This window comes from Terrapene carolina, unplaced genomic scaffold (genome assembly GCF_002925995.2).
Source record: "Terrapene carolina triunguis isolate 2854851 unplaced genomic scaffold, T_m_triunguis-2.0 Scaffold714, whole genome shotgun sequence".
Classification (NCBI taxonomy): domain Eukaryota; kingdom Metazoa; phylum Chordata; order Testudines; family Emydidae; genus Terrapene; species Terrapene triunguis.
This window is the reverse complement of record NW_020665065.1, coordinates 7,072,153-7,087,490: the sequence shown is the minus strand read 5'-3', so window position 1 is coordinate 7,087,490 and position 15,338 is coordinate 7,072,153. Positions and strand designations below refer to the sequence as shown.

Here is a 15,338-nt window from a genome sequence, read left to right as displayed (position 1 = left end):
AAAAAAAAAAATGTAGCCAACAGAGTTCAGCTGTTTGTGAGAAGGAGGAAAAAAACTTTCCCACAAACTTTTCTTTAGGACGCTCTAGTGTCCTCGTGCTTTGGAGCAGGGACTTGAAATAAGGCCTTTGAGCCAATGATGAGCCATTTGCTGTTCCCCGAAAATCCACTCTCACAGCTGCAGCTGAAATCAATGGGAGCTGTGCTTTGAACATATAAAGTGCTGCATAATGCTAAATATTCTGGAATATCAGGTCCCAGGTGTCTCAAATAACTGGGCACCCAAAATTAGTAGATACTTTTGACTTTAATCTCTTTGTGCCTTAGTTCCCCCTCTGTAAAATGAAGATAACAACATGCCCTCATCTCCCAGGGGTGTTGTGGAAATTAATGTTTGTAAAGCACTCAGATGCTATGATGATGCTATTGTATTAATTTAGAGGGAATAAATGGACCCAAAGAGTTAAAGGTGTTAACATGACCCAATCACTGTCCGACATTAAACAGTCTTAAACAAGATTCAGGGTCGCTGGTACATAAATATCTTTTGCACCTTTTCCCATCAACATTTGTTTTTATAGGTTATTGTGACATTTTCTGAACTTTTATTCACTTTTCACAGTTGAACTCACAATTAGGGTAAATTTATATGCCCGGTTATCACAACAGTACCATACAAAAGCCCATGAGGAAATTAATAATTCTGTTTTCAGAACAGGGTTTGAATAGTGTGCAGTAAAGGCCTGGAGCCACCACATTGAAAAATGTGGAGAAAACAAAATATGAAATAGCTGCTCTTTAAGTGAGCACCATCTATTCTGTGCACTGAATGAGGCAGGGGTCTTGTGGAAAAAACAGTAAATGGGTAATGTAATTGAAGCCCATAATGCATTTGCACAAGGGGGCTGAATTAAGGTTACACCAGCAGCCTTAATTCTGGCATTTCCTAACTTTTGACTGTGCAACCTTAATATTATTCTTTTAACTTAGGACTTTTTGTGTAATATATGTAGATATAGTTTATAGGTTAGATATACTGTACATAATATTATTGATATACAGTATACCATAGATATAAATTGCAGATAAGATGTTTGTAATATTAAAATAGGGGCTACATCAGATGAGACTTTTGCCCTGGTGTCTGCCAAAATTTCTCCTCCTATCTGCATATACATACACAGTTGTGCAGCATGTTGTGTGCCATGTCTGCAGTCATTACCCCAAGGGTGGTTGCATTTCAGTGGTGAAGTTATTCCATTCTGTCATTTGTTCGGATTTCATAGGTAGTTGTGCCCTGAAGAGCTCTTTTATGCCAACTGGCAAAGGGCGTACTGTTATGTAACCATAAATCCCAGCAGATCTGACAAACTCAGTACATCCAACACGCTCTTGTCAGAATATTTAGCCAAACCGTTCTTGTGAGGTGTCATGAAAATGGTGACATGCTGGTCATGAATATCATTGTGTGATGTGGGTATGGGTTGCGTATAAACAGTTATGTACGTGTGCTGGAAATGTGTTCTTACAAGATGTCGTGGAGGCAGTTGATAAACAAAGGATCGTGGGTTACTTGTCTTCATGGATCAGGCTAACAGGTAGATGAGAAAACCTCATGGCCTGGTTACAAGAAAAGGACAATAAAAGTACATATACATCTAAGGTAAACAAAGTGATCAAGGCAAACGAGAAGGCGAATTGACCAGAGGAGGAAGAAGGAGCTTGGTGCCTGCACCCAGAGGAAAAAGCAGCAGGGGCACGGGTGCCGACTTTTCAAAGTGCCGGGGGGTGCTCGACCCCTGGCTCTGCCCCAGGCCCCGCCCCCACGTCATCCCTTCCCCCAAGGCCCCACCCTGCCTCTTCCTACTCCAACCCCACCCCGCCTCTTCCTGCCCAGTTCCTCCCCCGAGCGCACCGCATCCTTGCTCCTTCCCCCTCCCCCCCAGCTTCCTGCATGCCGCGAAACAGCTGTTCACAGCGGGCGGGAGGGGCTGGGAGAGATGGGGAGGTGCTGATCCACGGGCCTGCCGGTGGGTGGGAGACGCTAGGGGGTACTCCAGCCCCAGATCACCCACGGAGTTGGCACCTATGAGCAGGGGAGAAGAACTTTGCGTTTATTTTTCAAAGAATACATTTCAAAGGTTTTCTGACTGTAAAAGGGAATCAAAGGGACTCCTTGGTTATCCATCACTTAAGGCACAAAAGGGGCCAGCACTTTTGGAATCTGTGAAAGCTGGTTCCTCAACCATGTGGGTTGAGGATGCTGAGAACTGACTGTAGGTGAGAAATTGCCTGAGACTGTTAAGTTTTAGACACTAGAAAGCGTGTTTTCTTTTGTTTTATTTGTAACCACTTTCTGTTTCTATTATCTCCGCTCAGTATCACGTAAACCTCTGCTCTTTATTAATAAACTAATTTTAGTTTTACCATAAAGTCACTCAGTGCTGTTATATTACCAAGTGTAGTGTGCAGTCTCAGATGTGCCAACAAGCTAGGGTGTATTCTGTCTCTTTCGAGATGGTGGACTTGGTATTTCTGTGGTCATCTGGTGACAAGAGTTGGATGCTGCAGAGGAATGGTCCAAGGGGTTCGGGGACTGGGGTTGACTGAATGTTACCTGCAAGGCAAGGTGAAGACTGGCAGACTCTCGAGGAGTTTGCTGGTGAGGCAGACAGACTGGTGTGGCTGGGCCCTAACACACAGTTTAAGCTCCAGCAAAACTCTCCCTTGCTGAGGCAGATGAGTAAAATATTGGCTTATGATTCTGGGCACAGTGGGAAAGTGTCACAGTGGTGAATAGGTACAAGCAAATGAATGAAAAATCAGTCTGGGAGGTGCAAATTTTTCATAGCTGAAACCTTTCATGACTGTGTAGACTTCCTACCTGATCATTGGCCAGCAGGGGTTATCTCCAGTTTAGCGTCCCTCTCTCCCTGCAGATGGGAAGATAATGAGGCAGTATTGGATTCTGTAAATCCGGCATGTTGCATAGAAGGAAGGCAGGGATCCCTACTCCATGCTTGGGAAGCTACCTTGTCGCATCCCCCAGTCACCTACAGTGCTGAATGTAGTCACCCAGACTGGGGGACATGCCTCTTTTTGGTTTCTGGCAATGTAAGACCAAGCTCACTTTGCTGAGATGATTACACTAGAAGAGCCTGTAGGAAGGACGTAGGTGACCCGACAGAATTTTGTTGTGATTGCTGCACACTGCTAGTTTACACCTTCTAAAGGTGTTCACATTGCCAGCAATCTCTCCTCATCTGAACTGTTGGCCCAAGCTTTGACATGTCTATTCTAGGCCCTACTAACTGCTTTGTGCATGGGACCCCTGCACCAGTGGAGAACCCCACTGACTTTTGGGGGGTCCTGCGTGAGTGCAGGGATCTGCCCGTGTGAATCCAGCTAAAGGGACAAAGCCTAAGACTATATACACCTCTACCCCGATATAATGCTGTCCTTGGGAGCCAAAAAATCTTACCGCATTATAGGTGAAACTGCATTATATCTAACTTGCTTTGATCCGCCGGAGTGCACAGCCCCGCCCCCCTGGAGCGCTGCTTTACCGCGTTCTATCCAAATTCGTGTTATATCGGGCCGCATTATATCGGAGTAGAGGTGTACAAGCTAATGGCTAGGGAATACGTCTTAGTCTGTGCTTGGAAAGAGCTATGTAAATGAATAATAGTAAAAAATAACAAAGTGCTTTGAGACCATTGGTTAGAAGGAGCCATAGAAGTGCAAAATTATTATTGTAACATGAGTTAATGTCCACAGTGGGGGTTATAGACTGAAAAGAGAGCTGTTCAAATACTGGATAATACGATTTATCAAGTAAAATATTGTCCGGATCATGTATTATTCATCAAATATTGCACTCAACCAGCTGTAAAGTTGAGTAATGCAAAACATGGAATAGTGAATAGTTCCATTACTTGACAAATATTATCCATCCAGCTTTAACCAAGACCTAATTCTTATTTTCATTGAACTTCTGTTGACGTATTTTTATTACATGTCTTCAACCCGCCTTCAAAATGTACAGGTTTGATTTTGGCTGCAGGCATGGAAGTGACTACTTGGGAGCATTGGAGCTATTTTTCCACTTGGAAACAAATGACATCCTGCATTCATTTGGAATCCGGCCCTATATGGAGGCAGCAGGTGCAGTTATGGCCTAGATGACAGCTTTGCTGATTCAGTGCTTCCTATGCTACAAGAGCTGGTAATTCCTCGGTTGATTCACTGTTTCTTTTATGCATACAGGTTTATTACATGGCCACTGGCTGAATATAAAGATGACATCAGCATAGGATTATTCTAATGTACAAAGGTGTATTCTAGAGATAGGGTGATTGTAAATAGCACAGATCTGGCCATTTTGCCCTTCTTCTGCATCCCAAGCTAAATGGTAAGTGAATTTCAGGCACTTCAAATGGCTACCACCATGTGATGACGGCGGCCATTTTAAGTGTGGTCTTGCTTCTTCTCGCTGCCTGGCCGATCTTCTACCAATCTCCCTTACCGTGTCCTCTGCTGCTTCATTACTCCGACCACCCTTTCCAGGACCCCATCTTGCGCCTTGGGCACCACGCACCCCACCTCCCTGATTCATCTTAGTATCCACTGGCTACATTATCTGGTATCTAATGAATCCCCAAAGATGGTTTAATCACATCCCTAGTAAATACGTATTACAGCAGCACATTGGTAAAGACAGAACCTTTTAAAAATTAGAGCCTTATTCTCATTTATACTAAGGCCCTGTGACACCACTCTAGCAGTATAAAGGGGCCTTACAATGGATATACAGTATATTTATACCCCCTTTAAGGTTCTGTTACACTGCAAGAACAATGTAAATGAGAATCAGGCCCTTTATCGGTTAATACTGGAATGATGGGAAAGTCTGATCCTTCTTCACAAGATGGCAGCAGAGGAAACTGAAGGACAAAGTTGTTCTCATGCCTCTCAGCGCCAGCTAACTGTACTCGAGTTGGGATCTAGTTCAGGTCCGGATTGCAGCTTGTCATCTTCTCCTGGGAAGTGGACGGAGTGCCCGCAGGTAGGACCCTGTCTGATGCTAGATCCTGTGCCGTTTCATGCCAGCGAGTTCGGAGGGACAGACTTGCCCCCTTCCCCAGCAGCAGCTCCATTAAAAGGAAGTGGTTTTTTTCCACAGCCAAGTGCAGCGGGGTTTTGTTTAGCCAGCCGGCTGCATTGATCTCAGCTCCATGGTCCAGAAGGTAATTAGCTACCTCGCTGTGCCCACGACAGGCAGCTCTGTGAAGCGGAGTCAGATTCAGACAGTCCCTAATGTTGGCAACAGCTCCTGTCTTAATCAGCAGGTGGACGAGGGCCAAGTGTCCCGCAGCTGCTGCCTTGTGGAGTGCCGTGCAGCCGTAGTGGTCCTTCTTGTTCACATCAGCTTTGCTTTTCAGCAACAGCTCTGTAATCTGGGAAAAGAAAAAGAGAGTTCAGTTGTGTGGCCCCATGCAAACGAATGGGCATACGTTCCACCTTCTTGCAATACATTGGAATATTGAGCCCAAACCTGCAAAACCGTGAGCACCTCTTGCGAGCAGCTATTTTCATTTCCAAGTCAACAGGAGTTGAGGGCACTCAGCACCTCTTAGGAGTGGGTCGGCATCTTGTAGGACCGGGCCCACACTGCGCAACCTCCAGCAATTTCAGTGGCCATTTGCAGTCTCAGAGACCCTTGTGCCAATATAGAGCTCACTGCAGGATCAGGGCCTTAAAATGAGTATTACTTTTTGCTCTTCAAGTCTTGGCATGGGACAAGCAACTGGAAATTCCTTCTGAGGGCTTCAGTAGTGCCTAGGGTGACCGGATGTTCTGATTTTATAGGGACAGTCCTGATTTTTGGGTCTTTTTCTTATAGAGGCTCCTATAACCCCCCACCTCCTGTCCCGATTTTTCACATTTGCTGTCTGGTCACCCTAGTAGGGCCAGGATTTCAGTTTTAGTGAATCAGTGTTTTTAGCAGTAAATGCAGCTTCCTGCTTCTTTTTGAAGTATTCTCAGCGAGGCATAGTCTAGTAGATTTATTTTTCTTGGTGAATATAAATTTCATAGATTTATAGATCCCATGGCCAGAAGGAACCATTGAGATCATCTAGTCTGATCTCCTGTATAACACAGGCCACAGAACTCCCCCCAAATAATTCCTAGAGCGTGCCGTGCCAAGTTTCATTTGCATTTTATCTTTGCATTTGCCTTTTAATTCTTCCATTTCATTCTCCTATTTTAAAGTCACGCATTGAATTCTCCCCTGTGTTCTGATAGCTGGGGGTCGGGCAGGGCAGGGGGAATTTCCAGCTGATTTACTGTCCCTCCTTAGAAAAGGCAACTGTACATGTAGTGCACCTGTACAAACTACCAATGGCACCCAAGCTATCGAATGCCATCACCAGAATAGGATCTGTCTTCAGCCAAGGTGCTGTTAGAAAGTAGAGTCCTTTACGTTTTTGTGATGTATCTTTTCCCTAAACATGCATAGAGAAGCCAAGCCCATTGTGCTATTGTGTCAGAGATCATATAGTTCAATACGAGCCACCAGTCAATGGAGCTAGCTGCATCTCTTCAGGCATATCTTTCCACTTTGTGGAACTTTGGAACCCCAGAGGACAATCAAGAGAGAAAGCGGTCAGTGTTGATAACCCAGACATAACATTCACAGCCGAACGGCTGGGTCTGAGTCAGCATCTTTGGTCATCTCGGATTGTCCCAAGTGAGCACTGGACTGGGACTCAGGAGACCTGTCTTCTATTCCCAGCTCTGCCACTGACCTGTGGGGAGACCTTGGGCAGGTCACTTCCCCCCACCGTGCCTCAGTTTCCCCATCTGTAAAATGGGGATAATGATACAGACCTCGTCGTAAAGTGTTTTGAGATCTATGGATGAAAAGTGCTATGTAAGAGCTAAATATTCATATTATTATTGATAGACTTCAGTGGTCATCTCTCCCACCTTGCTGACCCTAATCAACTGATAATGAACCATTGCCATGAGCATATTGCAGAATTCAGTGCCTTAAGAAAAATGGATATTAGGGGCCTACCTCTTGATTGCCATTATTGGATGCAATGGCAAGTGCTGTTCTCCCCAGCCCATCCTGAGCATTGATGTTGGCACCCTTGGCTAGCAAGAACCTTAGAGCATCACTTCTTCCCGTCTCTGCCGCGATGTGCAGTGCTGTGATGCCTCCGTTACTGCCCAGGTCTGGGGAGAGACCCTGGCAAATCAGCAAGTCCATAATATGCAGCTGGCTGTTCACCGTCGCCCAGTGCAGTGCCGTCCACTGGTTGTTGTCCCCGCTGGCAGGATCTGTGCCTTGCCGTAGGAGCAACTGCACGATGAGGGTGTGACCGCTGGCTGCTGCACAGTGAAGTGGGGTGAGGCCCCCTTTAGTCACGGCTGATGCTGGGGATCCCCGAGCCAGGAGAAACTCAGCCACTTGGGTATGGCCACTCCAAGAGGCATGGTGCAGCGGGGTGTAGTGTGCTCTGTCTGTGGCATGGACCACGGCTCCGCGCTGCACCAGGAACTTCACCAGCATGATGGACCCCTTCAGCGTGGCACTGTGTAAGGGCGTCCATCCATTCTCATCCCTGTGTGGGCACAAAAATGAAACCTCAGGGTGTTTATTTCAGCACGAGACAGACAGAGAGCGAATGAGTGAGACAGAGCTGGGGTAGAGTGGGAACAGCTGGCTCCAGGGGGCTCACCTGCTCTCTATCACTGCCCCCTGCCTCAGTAGCTGCTTCATCAGGTGGGCGTTGCCGTCCCAAGCTGCCAGGTGAAGCTCTCTCCAGCCCGGGTGCACAGGGGTGGATGGTGAGTTATTCTCCATGAGCTGAATGCCAGATTCAGAGCTGTTCCCCATCGACTCTCCTTCCAGGGTCATCTCCTCTCTCAGCTCCATCCACCTCCTCAGGAACTCGGCCTCTGCTCTCATTCCTCATTTTTTTTTTCAACAAGCAACAAATAATCTGCTGAATATTAGTTCCATTAACTACACCCCCCACCATCACTGCAGAGGGGACTATGGGAATTAGGGAATTAAAACTAGGCTGCGGAGCCTCTACATCACAGGTTTCCATCTAATAGTAACCAAAAGCCATTGCTGTCCGTTGGCTTTTGTTGCTCTCCATGGGTATGTCTACACTGCAAAAAACCCCACAGCGGTGAGTCTCAGAGCGTGGGTCAACGGACTTGGGCTACGTGGCTAAAAATAGCCGTGTAGATATTCTGACTCGGGCTGGAGCCTGGGCTCTGAGACCCTTCGCCCCTCACAAGGTTTCAGATCCAGCCCGAGCGAGAGCATCGACACTGCTATTTTTAGCCCTGCCGCCTGAGCCCCGCGAGCTCCAGTCAGTCGACCTGGGCTCTGAGATTCACAGTGGCCACTGCTGTCGGTTTCCACTGTCCCAGAGCAAAGGGTTAATGTTTCATGAACCTGTATTTAATCATGTTAGGGGGCTGAAGGACTATAGCCATCTCTCCACTTGGTTCCACTGTCCATTGATAATAAGCAAATGGGAGGGTGCTCAGACCAAGCTCAGGGGTACAAAACAGCCTTTAAGAGCTCAACTTGCCCTGAGTCAAAACGAGGCTGATCAAATAACGAGCCCCTTGTTCCCCTGTGGGGCTGAGCGCTCTGCTTTTGCAGCTGGGGCTCTTCCATACAGGGATTCAAGAGACGTACGGGGAGCATTTCACAACACCCACATCCTCAAAACCACACAGACACCGTGGCGATATTTTCCATCATAAAAAATAAACAAAGAAAGCTAGTTCTTGTCTCTCAGCGCCAACCCCTTTTTAGATGGAAAGGACAGTAATTTTCCTTACCAATCATTTTCCTGCCACAGTCACGTGCGTAGGGTGGCTCCGGCGGGCGCGGCTGTACGCACAACTTGTTATGGTAGTGCTGTTGCTCAGTGCGAGACTTCACACGCTGGTTTGTTATCGCAGGGTCGTTTCCGTAGTGGGAGCCTTTGCAAGCTTTGGTTATCGCTGGGTTGTTCCTCGGTGCCGGCCCACTGGCATTAATTCAAAAAGAAAAATTCGACTAAGTAGTGAAGCTGTTGGGGGGGAAATAAAGCCCCTGTGTATAAGGTATCACACAGACCAGTATGAGATAAAAATCAATGCAAGTGAAACGCGTCAGTCCCTCTGACCTTGAGAGTGTCCCCTTAATGTCCAGGGAACCATGTAGGCTCTGAAGAGCGCACTGTCCTCATGGCTTTCTGTATCTAGTACTGTGCTCCCTCCGTGCTGTTTACTCAGTGACTAAATGGATTCGGGAGGAGGACCTGGTTGCTAATGGTTAATAGGATAATGTCTGTTTCCCTGCACACATGTAACTTCTTTCAGCACTGCTGCCAACATTCCACTAGACAATGAGACACCAGGTCAGCAGAGTCACACAGCACCACTCCCTCGTAGTAAGACGCTCTCCAGGGAAAGACAACTACAGATCCAGTCCGTCAGCTGCTCAGAGCTTTGGAAAGTGATTGTGGTTGTTGTGGACTGGAGTGACATTCCCTAGAGCTTCAGGTCTGCCCAGCACAGTTAAAGTAAATTCGGTGCTACTCTTAATAAACTGCAGACCTTCTGACAAGCACCAACATGTTCCCCCTCTCTGAGGCTCCTTGTGTTACATGATAACCTGCTTTTACTAGGCATTGGCAAAGCCTTTGATCTTCCAGACAGGGTCAGGTGGCGAGTGCTTAGCTCCGTGAAGTGCTCTCCTGAAGCATTAACTCTTGCTTCTATGGGGCATAAGAAGAATGAAAGACTATCTTGCCTTTCAGGTGCTGTTCATGCTGAAGGATCCTGGAAAAAATATCCTACAAACTATGGGCCTGATTTTCAGGTACACCTGCATCTCCCACCTGGAATTGTGGGTACCCAGCACCTCAGAAAATCAGGCCCTGTTTTCATTCATCACTTTTCCCACCACTGAAATAAGCCAGGGCTGGAGTGGAACATGGCAATTGTTTAGCAGCTCACAGCAATTCTACTACAAACGTTTGCCTTGAGCACAGGAAGAAGAATCCTGTACCGGGTAACTGCGGGGGGAGCCCAGGTCAGCAGAATGGAAGCCAAGAGGTTCTGATGAGCATCCATTTATTTGGGGTGATGGTACAAACAAAGCTTTTGAGGTCCATCCCCCACTAGAAAGACCTTAGTGTAATAAATGACCACATGCTAATTCTCCCCAGATGGTAGGAGGCACATAAAAGATGGTGTTTGTCCTCTGTGTCCAGTCTTCCTTCCTATTATTTGCAGTAAGGCCCCTTCCACAGTTCCGGTTGTGTAAAGGGACCTTCCAGTGGGTGTGCATGTAGTTGACTCTGTCAGAGTTGTGTAAAGGGGCCTGTGTGTCCATGGAATCATAGAATATCAGGGTTGGAAGGGACCTCAGGAGGTCATCTAGTCCAACCCGCTGCTCAAAGCAGGACCAATCCCCAGACAGATTTTTGCCCCAGATCCCTAAGTGGCCCCCTCAAGGATTGAACTCACAACCCTGGGTTTAGCAGGCCAATGCTCAAACCACTGAGCGATCCCTCCCCCCATGATAAGCCATCCCCATGTTTTCGGTGGTTGGGGGAGTTTGGGAAGGTGGGTCACATCCTCCAGAATGTCTCCTTGGCAGGGAGAGAAGGCTGTGAATAAACCAAAACCAAAGGCAGGAGCTGTAAGAAGCCACAAGGTGGTGCTGTCGCTATAAAGACATTTGAGAAATTGTTCTCCCACCAGTAGTGCTCTGGGTGGCTCCGGGGTCGGTGAGAGAAGTTCATGTTTACTGCACCAACTACAGCATCTAATATCTCCTGGCAGGAGACTCTTCCACAGGTAGTACTTAGCAAGACTTCTCTCCCACTTGCTAAGAGGGTCTTACCAGGGCTGGGGAAAGCTGAGGAATTGGAGGTGCTGTGAACCTCTCATCCTGTTTTTTGAGGTTTGCAAAGCTATTTTGGTTTCTAGATGATTCATTTGAACCCATATTGTTTTCCAAGCAGAATTCAATTTGAAAACTACGATCTCCTCCCAGCTCCCTATGGGCTCAATTCTGCTTTCATTTACATTGAGGGGAATCTGGAATCACTCCACTGGATACACTGAAGTTGCTCTGGATTTATGCCAGTGTAACTGAGATCACAATTTGAGCCAACGTGCTTTCTAGAGCCAGAGAAAGCTGTGCTATGCATTAGAAAAAGAAGAGCTCCCAATAAACTAGGCCAGCGCATGCGGGTGTCCAATATTAGAGGTGTGGCTGGTAAGCAGGCTTAATTTATGGGATCCAATTTCACTGATTTGCTGGGACATACTGGATTGGGTATTACATGCCGTTCAATACTGTGATACTTGTAAATACTAATCACAGTTATACCGTGTTCTCATACTGGCAACCTCTTCCTGGCAGTAGAGAATCTGACCCTAAATGTCCTCTTGCATTTTTAGGAAACCAAACACAACCACCTCATTATTAATATTGTTTATCAATTGTAGGGTAACAGAACCCAGGGTCCATGCAGGCTCCAGGCTCCCCTGGGCTAGGGGCCATACAAACACAGAGAAAGACTCTGGGCCTTGCCCCAGACTGACTAGCAACAAAAGTGAAACTGACCAGTCAGTCTTCAGAGTCAGGTATTTCAAATGTGCACATACTTCAGTACAGGGGTTTGTGCACCTGCACTGGAGTTCGTGGCCTCTCCAGTTCATCATGTGCAAAATCTGACCCTAATCCCCCAAGGTGAATGAGATGAAAAAAGTGAACAACCAGCATAAATGGTGAAACGTCCATGAGATTTTTAAAAATCCATTTTTATAACTGCAGGTATTCTTAGTAACAGGCAAGGACTGCAATCTTAAAGCAGATGACATTTCTCTTGACAGCATCCTTCTAGTTATCATAATAATAAAAAGAGCATTAAGAGCATGAATGTCAGCTGACTGTTGTGAAATAAACCTTCCTGTCACAATCCATCAAGCAAGAAAGGTTCAGCCTCTCTGTTCTTTGCTATTTGCAGTCACTCGATGCAGGTGCACTGGGTCTGTTTATTTAATTATTTATCTATTGGTGGTGGAATTACATATTAGTATTATACTACATTGGCCAAGGTCAAAGCCGCTTATCTACATTAAAATATCCTAAGAATGCTAATAAGTTAGATGGAATCTGTCAATCTTCGAATGTGTTTCCATTAATTTATTCTGTGCCGGTTTATCTACATCAATGATTCCCTTGTCAGCTAGGAAACCTGAAACCTTTAGGAAACACAAATGCAATTCACCAGGACTTATTTGAAATGCTAACCGATAGTTAGCTGGGCACATAGTTCAATAATGTGTCTACCTTTGAAACAAAATCAATGTTACTCAGAAGGGTTTTAATGTGGGCTGGTTTTTAATGCTATGTTTTTAATATATAAAATGTATTTGGAGGTTTCATTGGATCCCAAAGGACAGATTTGGAGCTGGTGTAAACCAGACGCCACTGAAGTCACTGGAGCTATGTTGTTTTACACCTGCAGAGGATCTGGCCCACAGTGCCCATCTGGGAGCAAAGCAGTCGCTGCAGTTGGATGAAATCTACAAGAAAAATAAACTCACTTTTTGTCCTGTTTTTCCTACTCCCGACAGTTTACCAAGTTTAGGGGCTGCCAGGACAGATCAAATGAAAGCCAGCAGAAAGGTGGAAAAGGGGAAGCCCTAAACTCTGCTGTTTTGGGACTGCAAATGTTGTAGAAGCCAAAATAAAAAGAGCCAGGTTGACTGGCATGCTCCTGCAGTTTACAGGATCAGGGCCCTAGCTGGTAGCGATTTTAAAGGCATTGCCGTTTGACCCAGTTGTCTGATATGAATGGTGGAAAATGGCTGAGAAATAAAATGAGAACATTGCCCAAAACTCCAACTGAGGCATTATGTTCACCTTGTTTTCTCCCACACATTTGTACTTCCTGGTTCCATCTGGGACAAGAAGTATCACAGCACAGGCTGTCCTAGTATTTCAGTGTTGCCAACCACAAGCATTTGAAAATCATGAGTCAGGTCCCCAATTAATCATGAGATTGAATTAACAATCTGAGATTTGGGGGTTCTTCTTCTTAGCTTTCTAGTTCTTGAGCCTTAAGTTGCACTCGGGCCACGTTTTCAAGCTTTGTTCTCCATCACGAGGGCTAGAAACTTACTTTTTTAAAATGAAACCTGAGATTCTCATGAAATCACTTGACTCCAGGAGCTGGCACTTGAAGAAAAATATCAAGTATCATGAGATTGGCAATAAAATCGTGAGAGTTGTCAACACTGATTTCTGGTCCAGCTTTGCAAGAACCACGCTATTTTAATGGTTCTGAGAAATGTCCTGTCGTTTGGATGCCTCTTCAATCCAAACTTCCAAGCAATTTGAAAATCACATTCCAGCAGCCCTGACCAAGCAACCTCCGTAGGGTGGGGCATGTGATCAACAATAATGGTGCTGGTGGAAATTGAGCCAAAGTCTGGGTTTATGTTTGCATACCAGCAGCAGGCATGCCTGTTCTCCGTTCCACCACATGCTGTGAATTACTGCGGTTGGCTCAGCACAGGGATGCGAATTGCTGAATTTCAGCCAATGTACACTTTCTTCTTCGTTCGCGGCAGCGTAGAGTCTATCATGCGTCTTCCCTAGCCTGACACAGTGGGCCCCTTTGTGCTGTCACTGACACCTGTGCAAAGGGAGTGCCAGGAAGAAACCAGACTTCTCCACTTGCACCCGGGGCAGGATTGTACACCCGCGTTGCACCGCTGGGAATGAAAACAGAAAGGGGCGTGGAGTCTCAGGTCCCGTAACATGACAGAATCTTCCCAGGGAGCTTCCGTAGAGGCCAGTCCTGCAGTCCTCTCTCAGATGAAACTCTCATTGGCTTGACTGAGCATAAGAACGGAGAAAGAACTGCAGGACTGAATCCTTGGCTATTAGTGGTGGCAAAGCCCTATTAGGCCATTTACCTTTCAGTTGAGACATAAAGCCAAGGTCCTGACTGCTCCTGGTGACCAAGGATCCAGTCGTTTTGCCCCAGAGAGTGGGAACTAGCTCCTGTGCCCTGGCATATCCCAATAGGATAATTACGTTCTGCCTGCTTGAAGTTCAGGGCAGTTTCAGCTGAATCCAGTGGGCTAAACCCATAGTCAGCATATCCCAGTGGCACCACCCTGATTTGCACAGTCCGAGGATGTAGCCCTCTCTTCACTGCCTGCCCTGAGCCGTTGAGTAGCGTTGCCCTGCGCTGACAAGCAGCTGCTGCGTTGTGCCCTAGAGGTGGCTGCATTCCAGAACTGGGTGGAAGCGATCCCAGTGCATGCTTTGCACAATCAGTGTGTAAGGGGGTTGGGCCCCGTCTCTGTACAAACACCCAGTCATCACCATCATCGCTTGGAGTCGTTATCCTGAAACTTCACTCCTCGGGGGGGTGAAACAGACGTGCAGCTTGGAGGTTTATATCACACTTGCTGCTAGGGAACTTTCCCTTGGCATTTAGTGCTGAACCTCCCTTTGCTCAATTCAGGCCCATTCTTCCCACCAGATTGTTGCCTTGCGATGACTTGGGCACTTTGCTCTGAAGATATTCAGACACGGCGTGCCTCTCTGTCGGGCGAAGAGGACTCCAGTCACACAGCGAAAGCTTTTTGAACGGTAAAAGCAGGAACTGAAACCTACACACATTAATCTCATTGCAACGGCCCGCTGCAGCCGCCGTCCTGATGGATGGACTCTGCATCTCCATGAATATTTATTTCCCTTTATTATTCTTGAAATGTATTTATTGATGGAAGGAACTGGGATGAACTTTCACCCAGTGTCACTGGTGTATTTCAAAAGGGCTGGAGACAAGGCGAGGCGCTTGGAGTGACGACAGGTAGCATGCATGGGAATAGCATAGTGAAGTACTGAAAGGCCAGGTGAATGAGCAGCTCCAGTGAGGCCGGGGGAGACAAGGAAATGCTTCAAGGTGCACTGATGAGCTGTCGACAAGCTTACTCCAATTCATCCGCAGGAGGAACAAGGAAGGAGCCAGGGAATGGAATAGAAGGCACACACAGGCCCCAATTCCCCTTTTGCTTATCTCACTGGAACTCAATGGACTTCAGGGGAGCTGCTCCTAATTTACACCGGAGTGGGAGGAGCGGCCCAGTGTTTTGTAAACCTTCTGCATTGACAACAGTGGGCATGATCAGGCCCGGAGTGTGTGACGGAGAGGGGCAGGGAAGAGCAGGTTTAGTTCTGTTTTCAAGTGAGTAGCCTGGCAACCAGAAATATATTTCCAC

The 15,338-nt window shown here is 46.7% G+C and overlaps 1 protein-coding gene across 2 annotated transcripts; it reads right to left on the bottom strand.

Annotated features, from left to right (window-relative positions):
• Positions 1–3,873: 3,873 nt before the first annotated feature.
• Positions 3,874–8,963, bottom strand: ANKRD65 (ankyrin repeat domain 65). Of its 2 annotated transcripts, XM_024201676.2 has the most exons (4): positions 8,874–8,946; positions 7,748–8,011; positions 7,081–7,630; positions 3,874–5,455 (listed from the first exon to the last, which is right to left on the bottom strand). In XM_024201676.2, the coding sequence occupies exons 2-4, from the start codon at positions 7,975–7,977 to the stop codon at positions 5,003–5,005; spliced, it is 1,233 nt and encodes a 410-aa protein (XP_024057444.2). In that variant the 5' UTR covers positions 7,978–8,011; positions 8,874–8,946; the 3' UTR covers positions 3,874–5,002. The 2 variants fall into 2 exon arrangements, with proteins under 2 accessions (XP_024057444.2, XP_029769378.1); XM_029913518.1 differs by having other exon boundaries at positions 7,748–8,963.
• Between the last annotated feature and the right edge of the window lie 6,375 nt (positions 8,964–15,338).